General features: G+C 40.1%; 2 protein-coding genes and 1 pseudogene across 5 annotated transcripts; 2 read left to right on the top strand and 1 right to left on the bottom strand.

Moving 5' to 3' along the window:
* The first annotated feature begins 324 nt into the window (after positions 1 to 324).
* Positions 325 to 6,719, top strand: LOC149834106 (ATP synthase subunit beta, mitochondrial-like). The gene is made up of 9 exons (XM_090009969.1): positions 325 to 952; positions 1,313 to 1,388; positions 1,504 to 1,592; positions 1,838 to 1,955; positions 2,040 to 2,143; positions 2,291 to 2,449; positions 2,563 to 2,787; positions 2,876 to 3,187; positions 6,288 to 6,719. Exons 1-9 carry the CDS (start codon positions 476 to 478, stop codon positions 6,399 to 6,401), a joined length of 1,674 nt encoding a protein of 557 aa, XP_089866095.1. The 5' UTR covers positions 325 to 475; the 3' UTR covers positions 6,402 to 6,719.
* A 4,848-nt stretch (positions 6,720 to 11,567) lies between these two features.
* On the top strand, positions 11,568 to 13,942 carry LOC149834105 (protein DETOXIFICATION 10-like; annotated as a pseudogene).
* A 442-nt stretch (positions 13,943 to 14,384) lies between these two features.
* Positions 14,385 to 21,153, bottom strand: LOC149834104 (putative 4-hydroxy-4-methyl-2-oxoglutarate aldolase 2). 4 transcript variants are annotated; one of them, XM_090011216.1, is made up of 2 exons: positions 20,885 to 21,153; positions 14,385 to 15,051 (listed from the first exon to the last, which is right to left on the bottom strand). In XM_090011216.1, the coding sequence occupies exon 2, from the start codon at positions 15,033 to 15,035 to the stop codon at positions 14,535 to 14,537; it is 501 nt and encodes a 166-aa protein (XP_089867342.1). In that variant the 5' UTR covers positions 15,036 to 15,051; positions 20,885 to 21,153; the 3' UTR covers positions 14,385 to 14,534. The 4 variants fall into 4 exon arrangements, with proteins under 4 accessions (XP_089867342.1, XP_089867341.1, XP_089867343.1 ...); XM_090011215.1 differs by having other exon boundaries at positions 20,968 to 21,153; XM_090011217.1 differs by lacking the exon at positions 20,885 to 21,153 and adding an exon at positions 20,477 to 20,779.
* Between the last annotated feature and the right edge of the window lie 1,617 nt (positions 21,154 to 22,770).

Here is a 22,770-nt window from a genome sequence, read left to right as displayed (position 1 = left end):
AAGCAAGCTGGGGTTAGGCGGACCCCTACCAGAACAACAGCCGCCTCATGTGGCAGAGGGATTCGATCCTGAGCCTTCAGCTTGACATAGTACTCCACTTACCACATGGGATACCACCTGGTTGGTAGTTAGAGTGAGCTCTTTGCGAACCGAACACAAGCCAAACCAGGCGCGGCACAGCTCGCTGAGTCGCTGACCGGCCTTAGAGAAAAGTCAGTTGACCACGAGAAACCTTCCAAGTTTATCGGAATCCACTCCAACCAAAACGGGATTTGACTACTCGTTTGGAGTCCGCTCCTATAGATACCCTCTCTCTCTCTCCACTGAGAAAAAGAAAGAAAGAGAGATATTAGAGAGAGAGAGAGAAGGCGATCGCCGTCCGACGAGGGATGAACGGCTTTCCGTCGACGCCTACACCGTAACATAACACCGCTAAAAACCTATAAACCCTTCTGTCTTTCGGTGAGGAGGGGCGATGGCGTCGCGTCGGGTTCTCGCCTCTCTCCTCCGCTCCGGCCTCCGCCGCAAGCCCTCCTCCCTCCTCTCCTCCGGCGGCCGCGCCGAGCCCGCCCCGCTACGCCGCCTATCCCCCGCCGGATTCCTCCTCAACCGTGCGGTCAATTACGCCACCTCCGTTGCAGCCGCCGCGGTGCCTCCGGACCCTCCGTCTCCCGCCAAGGACGGCCTGTCCGGCAGGATCACCGACGAGTTCACCGGTGCGGGCGCTGTCGGCCTCGTCTGCCAGGTGATCGGTGCCGTCGTCGACGTCCGATTCGATGAGGGTGGGTTGCCCCCGATCCTGACGGCGCTGGAGGTCCTCGACAACTCCATCCGCCTCGTCCTCGAGGTCGCGCAGCATCTCGGCGGCAACATAGTTAGGACGATCGCTATGGATGGTACCGAGGGACTCGTCCGCGGGCAGCGCGTTCTCAACACCGGTTCCCCAATCACGGTAGCTGCCCGCTTTCTCGATTTCTTCTCCCCGTTTCTTTCGTTGTTTCGGTGTATCTATGGTGAGCTTGTGCTGATTTATAGTCTTTGTGTGGATTTTGCTGTGGAAATTTAGTTTCTGTATGGTGAGATTGTCATCGAATGATTTTTGGCTGTTGAAATTTAGTTTCTGTATGGGGAGATTTTGAACGAGTGTTTTTTTTTATCGATCTGTGATTGGATTGTGGAGAATGTAGGTGGTTGGTCTTAATCACAATTCACATCACTACCATCTTCATTGTAACCGCTGCCACCACCACCATTATTATCATTTATCATAATAGTCGTGTTTGTTGTTTGCCATACTGGTTTTGATGTTCAGGTGCCTGTGGGTAGGGCGACTCTTGGTCGGATTATGAATGTGATTGGAGAGCCCATTGACGAGAAGGGTGACTTAAGTAAGTTTTTTTTTTTTTGGTTTTGTTTGTTTGGTTCAATTGTATTGTTGTGGATCACCCCCGTCCGTGGAATAAAAACCCTCTTTGTTGACCTCTCTTTCTGTTGTGTTGATAGATACGGATCATTTCTTGCCGATCCATCGGGAAGCTCCTGCTTTTGTTGAACAGGCCACTGAACAACAGATTCTTGTTACTGGCATCAAGGTTTGCAATCTCTTTTTTTTTTTGCGGTGATCATAATTGGTGTTGTTCAACGAGGATTTCTTTCTGGGAATCGATGATTGCCTTGGCCTTTTCTCTGCAAATTTTTTTATTACCGAGTCATCAAGTTGTTTTTTAATCCCAGTTTCGTTCAGTTGTTGAACGAATCTTCATTGTTATTATTTTCTAAATATTGAGTCGTTGATGCAGTCATGGTTCATATAAAATTGGTGTTTGTCCTTTTCTAGGTTGTCGACTTACTTGCACCTTACCAGCGTGGTGGAAAGATTGGTCTTTTTGGTGGAGCTGGTGTGGGAAAAACTGTGCTGATTATGGAACTTATTAACAATGTCGCCAAAGCTCATGGTTGGCTATTAGCGGAAACTTTGGAAATTGCAAATTGCTGCTCTATTGTTTCTTAATTTTGACTCTGTGTTTTCATTGGGTCAGGTGGTTTCTCTGTGTTTGCTGGTGTTGGTGAACGTACTCGTGAGGGAAATGATCTTTACAGGGAAATGATTGAGAGTGGTGTCATCAAGCTTGGAGATAAGCAGGTTCTTGTTTTTCCTTTTCTTCCCTTTCAGACTCTTGTATTTGGTCAATGCGTCAAGAGGTGTTACAGTGTTGAATATGTCTTTCTTTTTGAAGACCAAGGAAATGAAAAATCCTTTCTGATGCAACTTTAAGATTTCGAATCGCAGGGTGAGAGCAAATGTGCTCTTGTATATGGGCAAATGAATGAGCCACCTGGTGCCCGTGCCCGTGTTGGGCTTACTGGTCTGACTGTTGCTGAACATTTCCGTGATGCTGAAGGACAAGATGTGCTTCTTTTCATTGACAATATTTTCCGTTTTACTCAAGTATGTTTTTCTTATTTGCGTGTTTAATGTGAATCTGGAGTCCATATGGAAATCTATTTCTGGCTGTTTGGTATTATGCCATTAATATGTCTTTTAGTCACGCTGCTTTTCAGGCAAACTCTGAAGTGTCTGCTTTGCTTGGTCGTATTCCTTCTGCTGTCGGTTATCAGCCAACTTTGGCTACTGACTTGGGAGGTTTGCAAGAGCGTATTACAACAACAAAGAAAGGTTCTATCACATCAGTGCAAGCTATTTATGTGCCTGCTGATGATTTGACTGATCCGGCTCCTGCAACCACCTTTGCCCATCTTGATGCCACCACGGTTTTGTCAAGACAGGTTTGTCCTGCTTGACTCAAAGGTTGCGGGAATTTTCTTCCTTCTCAGAACTTGATTGGAAATAGTTCCGAACTTAAATTTTGAACAGATCTCTGAACTAGGTATCTATCCTGCTGTTGACCCTCTTGATTCCACATCACGTATGCTGTCTCCTCACATTTTGGGAGAGGAGCACTACAACACAGCTAGAGGCGTACAGAAGGTTCTTCAAAACTACAAGAATCTTCAGGATATTATTGCCATCTTGGGAATGGATGAACTCAGTGAAGATGACAAATTGACTGTAGCTCGTGCAAGGAAAATTCAGCGGTTCCTAAGTCAGCCATTCCATGTTGCTGAGGTTTTCACTGGTGCTGCTGGAAAATATGTGGAATTGAAGGAGAGCATAAACAGCTTCCAGGTTAGATATATACTCAAGTCCCAAATGGGTTTTAAAATTTTATCTTTTCATACTTTTGTTTGAAACCCTTTGTGCCAACTTGTTTTACATCGATGGATGCTTCTGAAATGTGTATTCTCTGCTGTACCATATTCCTGCTATACATTCTCTTTGTTATTGCTATTCAGTATCTAATAGTGCAGGAAATTCATCATGAAAGTTTTGTGCTCCATACCTCATTCCCAGCTTGTTGAACCCATAAATGTGTTTTGTCAAGATATAAACTTTAGTTATAGGTTGCTGGATTTCTAGATTAGTTTAAAGATAATTTAACTATTTCCTTGGTTGAAACATGTTAGAGTAAACTTTATCGCTATATTCAATCAACATCTGCTACTTATAGTAATGCACACCGATCATTTCTAGTAACTAAATTTTTTTCCTGTTTATCGATCAACATCAGCCACTTACAGTATTGACCAGCATCAGTTGGTGTCAGCAAGTTACTGATTTAATTTATATTCTTTATGTGTGGGAAAAAGAAAGCATGAGGAACTAAAGAGAACCTAATTTGAACTATCAAAATAAAAAAGTACATATAATAACCTTGGCTGGACCAAAGTTGCCAAACTAAGAAATTGAATCAAGTTTCCAGGCGTTATAAAAAACCAGAAAGATCACAATTTTAAAATTAAATATTAAATGCAGTTAAATAACACTTCATGTATGCTTTCAGTTTACGAATTGAAAACAAGTGTTAGATCTACACAGAACAACCAACATAGTATAAAAATCATATTTTATGTTATAAATGGTATAATAAGAATTACTAATTCTAACAAGATGGGAAATAATGTACTGTTGCTCATGGCAATAATTTAGATCCCATTTCCGTGAATGAAAAGTTTCATATGTGGGGACCACAAATCCCATTTTCAAGAATCTTAATTCCCATTGAGTCCCCAAACTCTTTGGGAGCGAAGGTTTTCGTGCTCCAAAGCACGTTTCTTGCTGCACTATGAACAGATGTGTATGCACTTGTTTGATAGAGCTTAAGCATTAAACAAATCTGGCATGATGAATTCAACTACAAACTATCTTGCACTATCAAGCTATTCTGAGCATTTTACTTTGAACAATCATCAAATTTGCACCATCAATTGGTCCATGTTCTATCACTAGCTTTGATTTAGTGTTTTTTTTCTTTTTATAATTTGTCATTGGCATAATTACATTAGTACCCTTTGGTAGGAAAAGTGGTAGCTGCCTACCACTTTTTTGGCCTAATGCGAGCGAACGGGTGTTTTCAGTTTGTTTTCCACAAATATCACCCTACAGATGTGTTCGACATGGTCGATTTGCTAGGAAACGACACTTGGATAATGTTTTTTCTATAAAAAAACTGATTTTTAAGCCTTGAATATTTATGTAAATCTTATACCGCTGATTTTTAAACCTTATAAAAACCTAGCTGCGTGTTGGAATCAAACGATCCAAGAGTTGAATCCGATAAAATCAAGCATGTAGAACACATCTCTATGATCAGATTTAAGGAAAACATGAAAATACCCTTCAAAATCCTGGTAGGCAGCTACCACCTACTTTTGGTAATATATGTTTGGCTTTTGGGCTTGGTGTGTGCACGGATTGTGCATAGTATCATAGTCAGAAATATTGTTCTCGGTCATCAAGGAAATTTATTGCGATAATATATGTTCAGATAAATCTTGGGAAAAAACTCGGCACTTAAGAATTTTAAAAATATAAAAAATGACAGAAATAACTGCAAAAATAGCATGTTTAGTTAATAAAATACACATGCTAAAAGAAATAAGTAAAAAATATGAAAGAAGAAGAAATAGTAAAGATATAGAAAAAAAATAAACAAATAAAAATAATTGATAATATCATGATATTATCGCAAAATGTTTCCTTTAATACCATTTTATGAATTTGCAGTGATTTATCGCGATATTTTCAAAAGATCGCCTATGTCTGTAACTCTGCATAGTATAAATATATAATTGTACTACTCATAAAATTGCCTTGGTTCATGTCCCATATCCATGTTGTAGCCATGCCACACTCTGTGGGCTGTGCCTATATATATATATACTAGTTCGAGCCGAGCTTGGGCCTAATTTATAGGCCCAAGCCCAGACTGTGGCAAGCTGGGCTGGACTGCCCGGCACAGCCATAGCTGGTTCTTCTAGGTTCTGCAAGATATACCCATACTGTGTATTTATTGTCTTCACAATGTGAAACACTTGCATTTTTCAGCTTCTTTTTCATTGCTTTTCTTGCTAATTGATGATACTTTTCTAGAAGACTGAGCTGCCTCTATCAAATTTTCCTACATATTGCATTGCCTACAATGTTCGGATTGTATATGGCTTGGTTCCTGTTTTGCTTGAGAGTTGAGAGAGATAAAAGTTTATCTTGGGGCAATCTTAGGGAGTTAAAAGGAATACAAAATTATGAGAGTTTCTTGCCAGAAAGCATTTCATGGGGTTTGCAAGTGTGTAAATTGTTTTTTCATTGGAAGAAAATCTTTTAGTCTGTTGAGAAATTTTTTCCTGTGAATTATTTTCCCTCCCTTTCCCCCAAGGAAATGATTTGTAGCTTACTCTCCCAGGTGAGAAATTGGCTCTTAAGTTTGCGGACATGGCTTAAGTGTTGGCTGACATTGCCTTTTTAGATGTGGGATTTTCCTTGGAAAAGTTGCTATTCTGAAAGATTTCTAATTCCTTTCTTAGACATTCGGTTCAATTGTGGTTTATTTCGATCCCACTGACACCAAGAACATGTAATCTTTGGGGGTCTTCTTATGCCTTCACGTTTTTTTAGTGATTACAGTCAATTATGATTATACAGTAAGTATATAACTGAAGATTTCTTTGAAATCTTATGAGTGGTTCCAATTCTAGCTTTGATCATAATGTATTGATGACTAAGCAACCTGGAAATTGATGCTGAGTTTATCTGTAAAGTTCTTCATGGTCACTTTGACTAAAGTAGCATATTTTGATCTTTTAAGTTATGAAAATTTATGTTTTTCCCCTTCTCTCGGTTTGCTGCACATTATTGTGGCTAATGTGCTGTTGATTATTGTGATTGGTAGGGTGTTTTGGACGGTAAATATGACGATCTTCCAGAACAATCATTTTACATGGTTGGTGGCATAGATGAGGTCATTGCAAAGGCTGAGAAAATTGCTAAGGAAGCTGCTGCTTAATCTGTCTTTTTTCCTTGTCCTGTTAATAATTTGATCAATTCAGCAGGCAATGCCTGTGAAAATTTTCATTCTTAGTCAGCTGGGATGGGTTTACATTTTTTATTTATTTGGATAGGATCGTGGTAGATAGAGCAAATGAGCAAGCGCCTTTGAATAGGCGCTCTTTTTTTCCCCTTGAAAATAAAAGTGCAAATCTATGCTCTTGGGCTGCTACCTTTTTGGCCTTTTATCTGTAAAATTATGTCTCTGCTGTGACTACTAGATCTTTGATATTGGTCATCAAGAATCAGTACTGACTCAGTCTTTAAATTTAATGGAAGAACATCTGTGTTTGCCTGCATTAAAACCATAACATCGCTATAGGTTGTCCTAAAATTCTTGGTTTAATATGGAGTTGCAAGCTTGATTTAGGGCAGTGATGCAAAATCGAAAATTCTTATGGATTTTTGACCCTTTCTAACGAGAGACTTTTAATATCAAACATTCCTCCATGTGTGTGTGTGTGTGGGGTGGGGGGGTGGGGGGTGTTGGTGTTGGGGGTTGTGGAAGAATGTTTTCTACCAAGAGAATTTATTATTTTTACACTCCCCACCACCCATCTCGTTACATCTCACCACCAACCTCCTCTCTCAAAATTTTTTTTTACATTTTTCACAGTTTTTCTCAAGCTACACAATCAAGAGAAAAACTTTCTTTTGGAAAACTTTTCATATAAAAAATTCTCATAGGCAAAATGTTCTTTTTCTGAGAGTTTTCTCTCTCTTCAGAGCGTGCTTGAATGTTTTATCAAGTTTTGCTATAAAAAGGGAGAGAGAGAGAGAGAGGTTCAGTGGAAGAAGAAATGCTGTTCTTGCCTATTGGGATGGTTTCATCTCACTGGGAGGCCTTCGTCTAGATCTCATCCTGACCCTATTTTTGTATGTGTTTATTCGTTATCACCAGCATCACTGCCACCATTGTTACCCTTAGCTTTTATTAATCAACAGTAAGACGTAGATCTCTTCTCTTCCCACCTCTAAATGGACATTTGAAAATTAGTTAGGACAAAAGTGTCTATAAAGGCTTGACCAAGGTCTTGTAATACCTGCCCCAAGGGGTTTGGTGCAGTGGGAAGGCCCGGAAGGGGGGGGGGGGGGGCTTGGCCCAAAGGTGGATAGTCAAGGTTCCATTCCCTTGGGTGTCGCCCCTATCGTTCTGCCGAAGCAAGGAGACTCCCTGAGGGTGAGGGGGCTTACCAAAGGTTTAGATCACCGTACGGTAGTCATAGACAGAGCTGATAGGTTTTTGTTCTGAGGGTGGTTTCCCTGTTCTGGAAAAAACAAGGTCTTGTTATACCTGGATTTGGCAACAGTTTTGATACATAATTATTAAAACAACCACACCTAAAGATGAGTTCCAAGCAGGAAAACGATAGAACCTTGAAAGTTGAGACCGTTCACTAAGAGCTCTACGAAGGTGTGAGAAAACCAATGTTTATTCCGGGTGCATTTTGAGATACCCCACTGGGAGCATGTGGGCTCCTGTTTGGAGCATCCAACATAAAGGGCTATGGTATACAAAATAGTTCTCACAAAAGATGTGACAAAAAAAGGTGTATAGGCAGTTAGGATCCCCTGCTGCCTGCAGGGTGGTTCTCTTTTGATCGGGAAGTCCTTAAGACATAAGTAAGCAGTCCTTTGTAACATGTAAGTTTGAACACCATGATCCGAGACTTCTATAGTTCAGGTCTGGTTGATATTATTTTTTAGAGGAAAAGCATGCGGAGTTTGTACAGAGAAAACATGACTATTTTTTTTAATAAACTTAAATTCTTTAACAAAGTTCATCATTCATATCATATGAAAATAATAATTATTTGAGTGCTCAATGACAAAAATAAAATTAACAATATACTTTGTTGAAATAACTGATTACGTAGTTCTGACTGCGCTAGTGTACCTTAAACCTACAATTGTAATTATACAGGGTGTGGGTAGGGGTGGCAAAACCTGACACGACCCGCCAACCCGCTTTTTAGCCGGGTTTGGGTTTGGCTTAAATGGGTTCGTGTCGTAAACGGGTCGACCCGCCTAACCCGTTTATTAAACGGGTCAAGTTCGTGTTAGGGGTATGCCAACCCGTCAACCCGGCTGACCCGTTTAATAAACGAGTTAGGCGGGAGAACCCGTTTACCCAAACCCGACCCACCAACCCGTTTACCCAAACCCAATCCACCAACCCGTCAACCCGCCCGCTAACCCGTTTACTCGACCCGACCCGTTTATTAAACGGGTTAACCGTGTCGTGACAGGTTAACCATTTAATAAATGGGTCAGGTTCGTGTTTGCCACAACCGACCCATTTAATAAACGGGTCGGGTTTGTGTTGAGGTATGCTGACCCGCCGACACGACACGCCAACCTGACCCGATTGCCACCCCTAGGTGTGAGTTTACAACTCAGTAAAAAATATTTATAAGCAATAAATGACTTTAACTTACAACTTTAGTCGACTTTAAGCTCTTAATTTGAGTTTAGTTTTCGACACACTATACAAAGTTTGTACATTTTAAATTTTTTTCTTAACTCTCTTAATCTAACACTCACTCACAACATACTATAATACTAGGTCGGTTACACTAGTCATAACCGTCTATGGGCATAACAATTCATGTAGAACACCTCAATTCTATATTGTTGGCCAAACTATGAACTATACGCTCTCAGTGATCTCAAAATCACCAGACACTGCAGTGAAACAACAAATAAAACCTTACCGATAGCTAGCCAAGAGGCCAGACTCAAACTTGACATAATTCATTCTACATCCTAACCATAAATGACTTTCAACCATCCATGACTGTCTAGAGTTTCAGATACTATGTGAATATAAAACCTTAAGTTATACCTTATGTTTATTACCTTAAGCTTTACTTTCAAGCTCGTGTTTCACTCATTCTCTTATGAGTATCATCGTAAAATAATCACGATGAGTCTTATTCTCAAGTACTAGAGTTTACACTTTGTATCATACTAAGCATGCAACAAGGTAGAGTCTCTACATCGTTAAATCACTAGCGTCTCATTATCTATAGTGGCTGCACTATGACCGCGAACCAATAGCCTTTTCACAGGTCGCCATTTTAAGGATTTAAAAGGTTAAGTACACTAATCTCAATTTAAATTCAAACAATATAACCAAATTTAGGAGACTCAAGGCTAATCACAATCTCATCATAATGCATGTTATTTGAAGATTATAACATAGATATGTTGTCATAAGATAATATTTCTTTCTAAAATGCATGACATATCACGACTGACATGTGCATATAATCATCTCATTGCAATTAACTCATATATGATCATTCTATGCATTTCATGTTTACATTTAAGAGTTACATTTCTAAATATACTAATATATAACAACAATGCTAACATGCAACACAATATGATTTATTCACAACTAAGATTAATTATAATATCTTTTACTTTGAATGCGAATGTTGCACTCTGGTTGCAATCGAGTCTCAAGTAGCTCTAACAATATAATATGATCATCACATAAGCATGTTCATATTAATACATATATTGTTTATATTTTGATAAAATGATCAAAATACCTCTTTTGAGGTGACTTGCCAAACCTTGATTTTTGTGTCACTAGTTTGATCAGAACCATAGAATAAGAAGATTTTTCTCTGTGATATAAGTTCAACACACCAAACCTCACTCAATTATGAAATTCGAGTGTTAAGTTATACCCAATTATGAATATTGAGTACACACCAGGGTAATTTTGTTATTTCAACTTTTATGATTTGACATGACTCATCCTAGGTCAAAAAAAGTTTGGTCTGAGTTTAAAAGACTATGTTTACTAAACCTAGTCCCGATCCAACTGGGTTTGGTTTCAAACTTAATCGAATTCTCAAAAATTCATAATGAATCTATTTACTAATAGGTGTGGATCCATATCCAATTTGGTTTCGAACTGTTCCAATTGGGTTTAGTTTTGTTTCAGTTAAGGGTAGACTGCACTAGTTTAGTTCTGTCTGAGTCAGGAACAAATAAAACTGGATCCAATTAAGTTTCAACTAAATCGATGCTATATTACAAACTTAATCAAGATCCAGTTTTGATCTGGATCTAAATTTGTCATATTGGATCCAGATTTAGCACTGATCTGGATCCAAAACTGATCCATTAAGCTATAGATTGGATCCAGATTCAACTATAAGTTGGATCTAGAATTGATCCAAATAGTCTCAAACTGGATTCAGATCGAGTTCTCATATGGATCTAGGCTCATATGGATCTAGGACTGATCCAAGCTCTACACTAAATCCAGACCCAGTTCTGTCTGGTTCTGGTTTAACTTGCATCAGTCTAGGTTAATTGGGTCGAATTGGACCCATATCCGTTCTGGTCTAGTTTAAACTAAACCCAAACAAAGAACTAAGATCCTGTCAGACTTGACTCGGTCTGGTTCGGTCAGAACCTGTTTAGTTGACCGAGTTGGGTTCAAGACTCATTGACCAGACTCAGTCTGGACTGACCTAGATCGAGTCGGTCTTGTTCGGACGACTTTTTTTTTTTTCAATTCGTGGCTTGGTCTGGGTCGCACCCGGACTGACCCAAGACCCCGGCAGACCTAACTCGGTTTGGTGGTTTGGTTTACCCCAAGACCGAATCGATTTTGCCGATTCCTGGGGGTTGGGGTTAAGGCAGAAGGTGCACAACACCTTCCCGACCACCCTCTCCTCGCCTAAGAGGTTACTGGCAACCTCTTGTTGTCGACCCCCCCCCACCCATCTCTCTCTCTCTCTCTCTCTCTCTGTGCAACAATGCAGACGGATATGGCTTTGGTTTTTTTGTTTTTTCTTCAATACGCCGGCAGCCATGGTTGCCGGCCTTCCAAAAAAAAAAGAAGCAAACAGGAGGGAAGGGCATACCTGTCAGTGGTGGCTCCTCATGACGGCGTGTTTCGATGACTGTCGCTCTCCCTCTCTGTCACTTTCAAGGTATTTCTCTTTCTCACTCTCTGCAACTCTCTCTCTCTCTCCCTCTCTCTGTTCTCTCACGATCTCTCGGTTCTCTCATGTCGTGGGCAGAGAAACTCCTTCACAGCGGGTGAGGATAAGCCTCACCCTCCCACCCAACGATTGTTCTCTGTTTTAAAACCCTCATGGGGATCCCATTGTCTCTTCTCTTGGTCTACATTGCAAAGATTCTCTGTTTCATTGGACTAGACCCCTTGATATCAAATGAGGCAGGTAAGTATGCTGTTTACTTGATCCCAGGACTGTTTGGTAGTGTGCTTCTTCAGCCACTTTTGGAATTTCTGCAGTCACAGAGCTTAATCCTTCCAATGCTCTATAGTGCATGCTGGTCTCTGTTTTCATGTTCCTGCCTCTTTAAAGTGGGGGTTGGGACATGTTGGAGCTGCCCTTTGTGTAAGTCTTTCATATTGGTTCAATGTAGCCATCTTGGCACTTTATATGAAACTCTCACATGCCTGTAAGCATCCGTCGATTCCACTATCAAATGAGGCATTTTGTGGATTATATGATTTCCTCAAACTTGCTTTTCCTTCTGCAGTGATGATCTGGTAATTGTGCTGCATTGTTTTCTTTAATGCTTTGTTATCGAGTTGTGATTTGTCCTTCGTCACTTTTTTCTTTGGTGTTTCTTGGCTCTTGGTTTTATGCTTTCCTTTCCTTTGATTGGCACAGTCTGGAGTATTGGTCATTTGAACTGCTGATATTACTTTCTAGACTACTGCCTAATCCAGAGCTCGAAACATCAGTGCTTTCAATCTGGTATAACTTCACCTTTCAAAAATTTTTGTGATATTATAGTTTATGAGATTTTGTGGAATGTCCATTTAGAATTTTATGACCATGCCATCTTTTACTGCATAAGGTTCAATCTGTATGACTGGCATGTTGGGGCCTGTCACATGGATGTTCCAACATACCCTCGTGTCCTGTCCCCATGCATACTATTTTTAATGGAAATTTACACAAAAAATGGTGTGTCCCGTGTCCTTGTGACGGTTGGGATACTAACCAGAAAAGCCATTCATCAAACCTCTGCTTCCTTTCCAAAATGTTGAATATTGCATTCGGTGCTTGTCATGGATTTATCATTAGTATGCCTTCACCCAGTATAACTTGGATGGAACCAAAGGGATGGTAAGATTAGCTTTTCGGATGAAAGAGTTTGAAGCAAAAAGTTGCATATTCGTAACTCACTCCCAAACTCAATGCAGAAAAAGGAAAAAACCACCACATGTTGTCTACAGCCAATAATATCAAAGATGCACAATTAAACATGGAGATTCATCTGGCTGTTAAGGACCAAAATTGTGTCCCATGTCTCTGATCTACTTTGTTCCCAATGATAACTTCTTTTTTATTTTCGTGGACGGCCTTACCACTCTATGTTTGCTCTACTGTATACCATATGGCCTTGGTGCTTCCGTGAGGTGGACTCTCTTTCCTCTATTCTTATTCATGTCATCTTAAATACATCTGTTCCACCACTGGAAGGTTACCATTTGTTGCAGAACACACGTCTCTAATGAACTAGGAGCTGCGCGTCCAAAGGCAGCTCAGTTAGCAGTGCTTGTGGTGATCTTCCTTGCTGTTGTGGATGCTGGAGTTGTAAGCACAACTCTCTTCTGTACAAGCTACCTGGTTGCTCGTGCGTACAGCAGTGAAAAAGAAGTAATCCTGTATGTTGTCAAAATGATACCTCTGGTCTCTCTGTCGTCTTGCATGGATGGCTTGCAGGGCGTGCTTTCATGTGAGAGAGAAAGCTTTGATATATTTCAATATACAGATTTAGGTGTATATTCACCGTATCAACCTTGTCTTTCAAAGGAGATTGGACTCATAAAATGTGTTCATTCTGTGATTCATCCGGTACATAATTCAGTTATTCAAAAGCGTGTTATATATTTAAAAAATCATAATGAACACATGGTAGAGGTAGATTTTCCATTTGAACTGAGGTTGATGATATTCATCTGAATAAGCTGAAGATATCAGTTTATATTAAACTAGCTACATCACAAAATTCCAAGTCTTGAACATTTGGATACTTCATGTGCTCATGCATGGGCTGACACTGCTGGGTAGATATGCCTATGGAGTATACATGCAAATATGACATCATTGTGCAGCAGTGCATTGCACAAGCTTGCTGCTTGTCTTTGGCGATTCAAATTGATGCATTTCAACTCAAACAGACCTACATCTGAAGATCATGCGTATTCACTTTCTGCTGCTTGTTTTTAAATATTCAGGTGTTGCAAGAGGATGCGGGTGGCAGCACCTTGGGGCCTATGTCAACCTTGGGGCATTTTATCTGGTTGGTATTCCAGTCTTAGCATTTTCATTTCATTTGGGTGCCAGGGGACTCTGGATTGGCATACTTTGTGGGTCTACCTTGCAAACAACTCTGCTGTTCTTCATCACATGGTTTACAGATTGGCACGATGTACATAACGGATGGTCTATTTGTCTATTTTTCCCCCTTAAGAATGCAATTGTGTAAAAATTTGTGAGCATTAGAAAAAAATTGGCAATTTCTTGAGATTATCAAGTCTTAGTAACTCAAGTGTCCATGATGTTGTTGGCTCTCAAACTTGGAATGCTAATCTGAAGGATTTTGCAGGTGAACAGGGCGAACGAGAGTATTTGAGAAGCCTTTATAGCCAATGATGCTTAAATTAAAAATTCGATTAGATCATCAATTCGGTTCTTTGTAGATTGAGATGCTGAGATGGTTGTTCTCTCTCTCTCTCTCATTTAAAGTTTGACTCGATCATCAATTCTGTTATTTGTAGATTGAGATGCTGAGGTGTTTGACTTTTCCAAGACTATGTTAAATAAACCCTATATATATAATGAAACTTTGATCTGTTATACACCAGCACTTCCACCAGATATCATCAGATGATTAAGATCATTTCTTTCCACCAATAAAAAAACAACTATTCCACGAAAATAATGAATTATGATAATGAGCAGCATTCTCACTCATTAAACACCCCTCGTTATTCATTCATTAACATTGTTCTACATACATATAATTTTGCAGAAGCAAATCACAGTAGAATATAACATTTCAATGACGGCTGAACTTATTAGATTGATAACTCAATTCGTGAAACCAGAATCCCATCTGTGTCCGCATACAGCCACTCGCCATCAGAAATCCTGGTCCCCGCAATATTTATAGGCGCATGCTTCTCACCAATCCCTTTCTTGTTGGCTTTCATTGGATGAGAAGCCAGAGCTCTCACACCAATGTCACACCCATTGATTTCATCCACATCCCTAATGCAGCCATTCACAACAATACCAGCCCAGCCATTGTTCTGGGCCTGCACAACTGGGTTGCCCCCTAGGATTGCACATCTCATACTCCCACCGCCATCGACGACCAAAACCCGGCCATTGCCTTTCTCTTCGAGGAACTCCCGGACCAGGACATTGTCCTCGAAAACTTTGAGTGTCACCACAGGGCCAGAAAACACTTGACGCCTGCCATATATTTGGAAAATTGGCTGAAGTGCAAGCAGCTCACCGCTCGCAATCAGCTGTGGGTTTGTATCACAAAGTTCAGCTGTTGTTAACGCAGCCATCAGAACACCTAGGGACCTATTCAATTAGATTGTTAATGTCCATCACAGAGCTTGATCAAGAAAGGAGTAGAAAATATTCCAAAGACGTGCAATTATCAAAAAATTGAAAACTAGAAGTATACATTAGGATAATGATTTTCTGTTAGGTTTTCTTATCATGTTAAAACAGGAAATCAGAGAACTGGATTTTATGTAGTCAAGAACAGGAACCTAAAATAAATGCATATGATAGGAACCTCAACCCCACCATGGACAAGCTCTGTGAACAGATCACAGATTAAGATGATGAGATTTTCAGGCAATTGCCAACCCCAAGATTAGATCACCTCATCAAGAATTGATGAAGAGACCATCAATGTCAGAATTTTTCCAGCATGCATGAACATGATTATATGCAAATAGCCACAAGGAGAAATGCAGATGGCACGCTTATGATAGGACCGATTTAACTTTTGCACCATTCATGTGCAACTTGTAACTAGCATTGAGAATACAACTATGTAAAATGGTCGGCGTATCCGTGTTGAGGGTTGAGCCCCGCATCATGTCCAACCCTGACCCATTTTTTTTTTGATGTCCGTGAAAGGCTGGAAGGAAGGAGGAAAAAGAAGAAAGAGGAAGAGGAGGAGGAAGAAGAAGAAGGAAGAGGAAGAGGAAGAGGAAGAGGAAGAGGAAGAGGAAGAGGAAGAGGAAAATGTTAGGAAAGTTTTAAAATATTAATGATTTTGTTTACTACCAAAAGTGTTTTGGAAAAAGTTTAGTCCCATGTCTAAGAGAGAAAAGCTTTTCAAGAGGTTTAAATAGAGAGTCTGTTATCTATTCTTTACTTTGGTAAGCCTTGAGTCTTTAGGTGGATTGCGGACGTTGCTGCGCATCGTGCAGCAATGGACGCGCACACGCGTGCGCGTGTGCGTGCGCAAGGGCGCTTGAGGCGCAATGTGGCGTTTTGATGGTGCAGTTTGCACTTCTCGCAGCGGTGCGAGGTGCAAATGTCCGTTTTGGATATTCGGTTTTGAGATATTTGGCCGTTTGAAAGGTTTTAATAGCATTTATATTGAGTTTATGTTGCATTGTGACTGTTGGACGGTTTTGAAGGCCTTTGATTGACAGTCAAAGGTGGGTGACCGTTCAAGGACCTTTTCGTCCTATTTTCAAACCGTTTGAATTATGACCATTAATCTCATTTATCTCAAAACGTTTTGGCCTTTCTCACAAGTCTATAAATCTCTTCATTTTTCGTCTTTTGGATAATCGAAATTTCTGACTCTCCAGTTTTCTCCTTTCTTTCTTCTCGGTTTGGCTTGCAGAGTTCGTGTGTGGGAGAGGTCATCTGTTCTTGCGAAGCAGTGACTCTCTTGAGGTTCAAGCCTAGTTGTATCCTGGGAACTCAGTCGTAACAAAACCCTTTTTCGCATCTTCGGAATTCCCGGAGTGGGGCGATTGAAGTTCTAAAGATAGCGATCTTAAGAACGTGCCTCTAGGCTTGAAATCTCTTTTCTGAAATCCATTTTTCACAAGGTTGGAATAACAGAGAAAAAAAGATAGAAAGGGTCTCGACGTGGAGAAGAGGGAGAGGGAAGAGAAAGAAGGAGATAGAGAGAGGTACCTTGCTGGAAGAGGTTGTGTGCCTCACCGTGGTGTTGCTGCCCAATGAGTGAGAGGAGGAGGAGAGCAGGGAGGAAGGAAGACACTCTGAGCGGGTGTGGGGTTGCTAAAACTTACCCTAACCCTCTCTTTAGCCTTTTCCTTGGGTAGGATCTCTATCTTTCTTCTTTTCTTCTTTCCAACTTTTAAAACACCCTGCTGAGTCTACTCATGTCTGAATTAAGGTTGGATCTGATCCAGATCAGATTCAGACCTGACTATCCAGGTCTAAATCAGGCCTAATAGACTCAGGTCTTAATCAGGCCTGGGTTTGATCCAAGTCTGAGACTAAACTAAATCCAACCTGTGTATAAATGAGCTGGATGTGTTTAAACCCAGGAATGATTCAGACTTGGGTCAAAGCAACTCAAATTTGTACTAGACGAGACATGGGTGACACTCAATACTATATATATAAAAGTAACTCGTATCTTCAAATAGATACTTTGGACGCAGGGTCGCCTCGCGAGCGATTAAACGACGCTGCATCTTAATTTTTTTCGAAACCACCGCTAAAAGTCTCTTTTTTTTTCAGAAAAAAAAGATGTGGCATTACACCGGGCGTCTGAACAGTTCGAAGGAAAAACCCGTTTTATAATACTTTTCTTACAAAATTATAAAGAAATAATTAAAAAAGGTTTTAAAATATAAAAGAAACCAAAAAAGATGATTAAAATATATACAAAAGATGTTTTCCAAAAATCTCAGGAAAAAATATCGGCAGACCTTGATATATCGTTGAGATATTTTCAAAATACGGGAGGGCGAGGAGGGGCTAGAGCCCCTCTTAAAGTTTTGAAAATAAATAAAAAAGAAAAAAGGCTAGGTTTTGAAATTTTTTTGCCCCCCTTTAAGCAAAATCTTGGATCTGTCACTAGTCAACGCCTACTTATTTCCAAGATTTTAATTTCCAAAGGCTACCAGGTTCAAAACGTGAGATTCTGTGCTCTTAACACTTTCAGTTGACATATCATGCACATTTTAGAACCAAATACCAATCTTTTGAAGAACTCAATTTTAGGTTCAGGAGCTACTATTTGGTCTAGGTATGCCTAAGAGTTCGAGAATCTTAGAACAGTTTCAGCCTAAAAATGGTTGATGGATGTAACATGGGTAATCTAATGTAGCAACTCGATCTGATTATTAGATCACTTAATTTGCCTATTTTCCCTTCCACAATTTTCCATCAGAAAAAAGCCTACACTTCCAGGATGAACTTTAGAAGAAAATAGATTTTTTCAAAACACCAAACTTGACTATGATCTTCACATAAGAAAATAACAATACAATGCATGCAAATGCACGATGAATTCAGTACCTGTATTTGATGTCATTCATGTAAAATGTTCAAGCCATCTTTTATTAGTTAGCAGCCAAATGAAAATTATCAATCACCATTTTTTATTGCAAATTTGATCCCTATAAGCATAGCTTTTTTCCGTCCACTAAATCTCAATCTATGTAACACTGACTCTTCTAACAAGGCACCATAGAAGTCAACCATATTGAGGTTCATTTTTATCTAAAAGTACATTAAGTTAACCCTAACCAAATCCAGTTATATATATATATATATATAGTGTTAACTTAAAAACTGTTAAAATTTTTAGGTATATATATACCCTCCCCGCACCCCCACCCAAGTTTGCATCCTTACCCGCACCTATGTGACATAGATCTCAACTTTGATGAAGGTTTGCAATGATTTGACCATGCATTTGAGAGCAGTCCCTTCCATTAGCACCAAATAATTAAATATTTTGCATCTTGAAATTATTATACTTTGAAACCCTATAAAATGGGACAAAGCACCTTAGACTATGAACCCTAACACCTAAAACCCAACACAATCAAAATGTGTAAACGGTGTCTCTGGTTCTGCAATGTGACGTAGCACCATTTTCGGATCATTTTCATCAGAAAATGGAGCTTTCCTGATGGAGGGGAAAGAAAGAGGTGGATCATAGTCCTGGCATGGGACAGAACTCTTTCGCTGGAAAATGGGGCTTGCTGGCTGGAAAAGATAGCAGGAACCAGATCATAGTTCTGCAAGCACTCCTTTATCTGGAAAACAGAGCCTGCCACACACACACATATAGAGGGGGTTACCCTGTGCATCGTTGCTGGAAACCGTTGTTGGCAGTTGTAGGATGTCAATGGCAGCAAGTAGGGATGGCAGTGGACCGGGGGAAAGCGGGGCCCCGCCCCGCCCCGTTTGGACCAGGGATGGAGGGCATGAAACAGGGATGGAGGCGGGGATGAAGGTTAAAATTCATCCCCGTGCGGGGATGGATCGGCACTTGCCCCCGCCCCGCCCAGCCTCATTAATAATATTACTAAAATACCCTAAATAAAAAATAAAATTACAAAATAACCACATTCATAAATACTCCTCTTACTAACCCTAATCCTATATTTTATCAGTCGGAGCCATCACCGTCCAGAGGAAAGAGAGAGAAGGTAAATGGATTTTTTTCTCTTCTCTTATACCATCTCTGAGAAGTTGCAGCCAGAAGCCCCATCGGCCTCCCGGTTACACGGAATGTTGTCGGTGAGGCTGCCGGTGAATCGATAACCCCTTACGAAAGACAACCCCCTATCCCAGCGACAACCCAACTGCAGAAACCCTAGCGAGAAAACCCAGCCGACAAATGGGTTTGGGGTTTCGGCTAGCAGAGCGGTTCGGTGATGAAAAAAATCTGACGACCATTCTCTGCAGCCAACGGTGCCGGCGAGGCCGCCAACGATCCACAACGGAAACCCCCTTCTAACGAAGGAGTTCCATCATCGACCACCCGATCCACAGGCCGGCTGAAAACACCACCGACAAACGGCGATGCTCCTGCTCTGCCAACGACGTTGGCGATCGTCGGCCGCCTCACCTCCCCGGCAAACGCCATGAAAGGTTGGCTGTCGGTCACCAACCTAGGTAACCGACTGCAAAGATTGGTCGATGGTGACAGCGACCACTGTTTGCCATCACCAATCTGCTGGTGGAAGACAGAGGGTCGTTTCGGTTTCTGATTTCTCAGAAATCAAAAGTCTGAAAAAAAAAACTGAGCCGCCGCCCTCTGATTACAAAGAACGGCTCCGGTGAAGGCCGGAGGTGACAGGGCAGTGATGGGGCGAGGATGTGGCGGTGGCGAGGAGGGGGACAAGGCGGGGGCTGGGCATGGACGAGGCGGTGGTGGGGACGGGGATTAATATTTTGAGAGGTCCAAAGTCTCCCCGGCCACGGGGATGAAGGTTAAATTTTTGAGACGGGGCGGGGGTGGAGACCTTGTCCCCCGCCCGTCCACTGCCATCCCTAGCAGCAAGCTAATCTGGTGACTGGTCAGTCAAGATCGTAGGAACTAGGAAAGGCGTTGTAACCTTGTGCAGGAACTACGTTTCCCAGGTTTCAATATTCTCATTCAATTCATGAATTCAAGCTTTCAAAGCTTACCTAACTATCGAATTCAAGTCAAATCTTCCCATTTTCTCTGAGTTTGTTTTCTAAAAATCCTTACCTTCCAATTAAACTCAAACCGGCCACTCAGTAATCCCAAAATCGCCCGAAAGCATATTATCATCTCATCACCCTAAAACCTCACAAAAACCTAAATTTAGCTCCATAAACCACTAAGTGATCATAATCAACTACACCAAGATTCACTAAACCAACACAATAAAATCCTACAACCAATCAGTATGCCCATCGATTTCAAGCAACTATGAACCCCACCAAATATTATAAAAAAAATGCTACAAAAACAGAACCATCACTATGTAATAAAACTTTAGCATTCTCTGCTTACCTCTAATCTCTACGCTCCAAATCAAGCTCAACCTTCCAACTTTTCCTTTGAAATACAGATCCCAAAGAAAATTCAGGGTCGATCTTGAAATGAATGAAAACAAGAGTAACCGAGCAATTTACTTAGAAGATCCATTAGGGCAAGAAGAAGAACCAACTGATCAAATTATCCTAAAAAAATTCCAATTATAAAAAAAAAGTTATCGGTGATACCCTAAAAAAAAGTATAATTTGTTAAAAATAGGGGCAAATTAGAACTGAAAAGAAACCCTAACTCCACCATGGTGGAACCATCAGAAACGGACATATCAGCAACCAAATTTCAAAAAAATCCTCGGAATCATGAAATTAAACACGAAATGAAGCAACAGAGGGAGAAGTTTGGAAGGGAGAAAGATCTCGATCTTACCTCCTCGTACGTAGAATTCGAAACCCTAATCAGAGAGAGAGAGAGAGAGAGAGAGAAGAGAGAGAGAGAGAGAGAGTTGATGCCTGCGGGAGAAGTCAAGTAATGTTTCCACCCCACCGCGTACACGGACTGAAGGTGGGTCCCGAGGGAAGACGCTCTGAGTGGGGGCCTCCAACAGCTGAACCAGATGGATCTGCATCGTTGGATCTTTGATATGAACGGTTTCAGTATTCATGTGGCTTGTGACACGATGGAATCAAGAGAGAGAAAAAAAAGCTAAGTTTGGAAACTGGTAGTGGTAGTCCTAGGGAGTCTATACATCTGGAAAAAGTGGTAGGCATCTAACTGTCAAATCTATTATTTCATACAAATCTAAAAAGGAGATGGTCTCACTTTTAATCCCAACTACCAGTTTCTAAAAACCCACACTACTTGAGTTAGTTTGCTAAATGCATAATTTCTCATCCCAGCTGCCCCTTTCCAAAACCGGTTATTTCTGTCAACCTGAGACAGTCCTGGTTGTTCCCCACTCCGTTATGAATTTTGGGTTACAGTTTTGGATCTTAAAATCCAACTATCATGGAAAATCAAGCCACCAATGAATTGCTGCCACATCTAGACGCATAAATGTATAGATAGAAACCCCTGTTAGCTTTTTAAATACTATATTACATGCTTTAAAAATGAGACCATACAGATGTGTCTGCTATATACTTTATTTAGGAGGTTAATTCTGAACCCTGAACAAGTACCTGTCATGTCTAGGGCAGGTAAACGAGCAGAACAAGCCCAAATTGGGTTGTTTTGGCTCCGCTCATTAGGGTATACCCCCAACTCGAGCTTCCCTAGTGAGCTCATCACGAGGGAGTTTATTTTTTTAAAACGATATTTTAAAATACTTTTTAAGTATAATATATATATATATATATATAACATATAATATGTATATTATATGTATATATAATATAACATATGTATAAAATATATAATACACAAGTAAAATGAGTCTATTCGTGCTGAGTCAAGCCGACCTTACCATATTCATGCTAGGCTCATTTACCTAAACAAGCTGTCTCGTAGCTCACTTGCCGAACTCAAATTTTGAGAGAGCTGAGTTGAGGTGAAGCTAAACAAGGAGTTCCTCGTCTTGTTTGCCACCCTTAGTCATGTCTTCTTTGTCATATCTTGTTTGGGTGGTGATATGCTAAGTTTTTTTTTCAAAGGTGTCTACGAGTGTTTGTACATTGAGGGTATGTTTGATGGCTTGTCATAGATTGAACGGAACAAATGAACAAAACATGAAGAACGCATGTTATGCCTGTTTTGTAACAACTATATTTCGTCCAAAGTTTGTTTTAACCGTACACTAAAGTTGTGTAACTTATGCATGTTGTTTGATTTACAATGTGCATACAACTTAAATACACATACACATGGATAATTGGTCAGATAACTTTATTTTGAATCAAATGAGTCTCTTAACCTGTTTATTATGGATTTTAACTTCAGATATAGATCTTGGATTAGATTTAAAAATTAACAAATGTTTAAAATTTGGGTAATTTGAGAAAAAAAAATAAGATTTTGATAATTTTTTATATATAAATGCTTGAAACTAGATCCAACTACAAAAAAGATGTTTAAATTTTGGGTAATTTGAGAATAAATAAGAATTTATAAAAAACTATAAAATAAATTATAAAACCCTAAATTGCAAGAAAATAAACCTAAACCCTAAACTACAAAATAAATAAATAAATAAGCTATAAAATCAAAGAAACCTAAATAAACCATAATAAAAAATATGAAAAACCTTATTTCAAACCTAATCAAATATAAAAAATTTGAGAAAAAAAATCACAATTTCTTATATACAAATGCAAACA

The sequence above is a fragment of the Nuphar pumila genome, chromosome 6 (genome assembly GCF_984573655.1).
Source record: "Nuphar pumila chromosome 6, dmNupPumi1.hap1.1, whole genome shotgun sequence".
Lineage (NCBI taxonomy): Eukaryota > Viridiplantae > Streptophyta > Magnoliopsida > Nymphaeales > Nymphaeaceae > Nuphar > Nuphar pumila.
This window is presented reverse-complemented; position numbering and strand designations above follow the sequence as displayed.

Excerpts from the sequence above, each read along its gene's own strand:
- LOC149834104 (XM_090011215.1), bottom strand. The coding sequence starts at position 21,119 with ATGAATACTGAAACCGTTCATATCAAAGATCCAACGATGCAGATCCAT. Across the intron at positions 15,052-20,967 it reads TTACTTGACTTCTCCCGCAG|GTCCCTAGGTGTTCTGATGG; the intron begins GCATCAACTCTC and ends CTAATTGAATAG.
- LOC149834106 (XM_090009969.1), top strand. The coding sequence starts at position 476 with ATGGCGTCGCGTCGGGTTCTCGCCTCTCTCCTCCGCTCCGGCCTCCGC. Across the intron at positions 1,593-1,837 it reads TTCTTGTTACTGGCATCAAG|GTTGTCGACTTACTTGCACC; the intron begins GTTTGCAATCTC and ends GTCCTTTTCTAG. Across the intron at positions 2,788-2,875 it reads CCACGGTTTTGTCAAGACAG|ATCTCTGAACTAGGTATCTA; the intron begins GTTTGTCCTGCT and ends AATTTTGAACAG.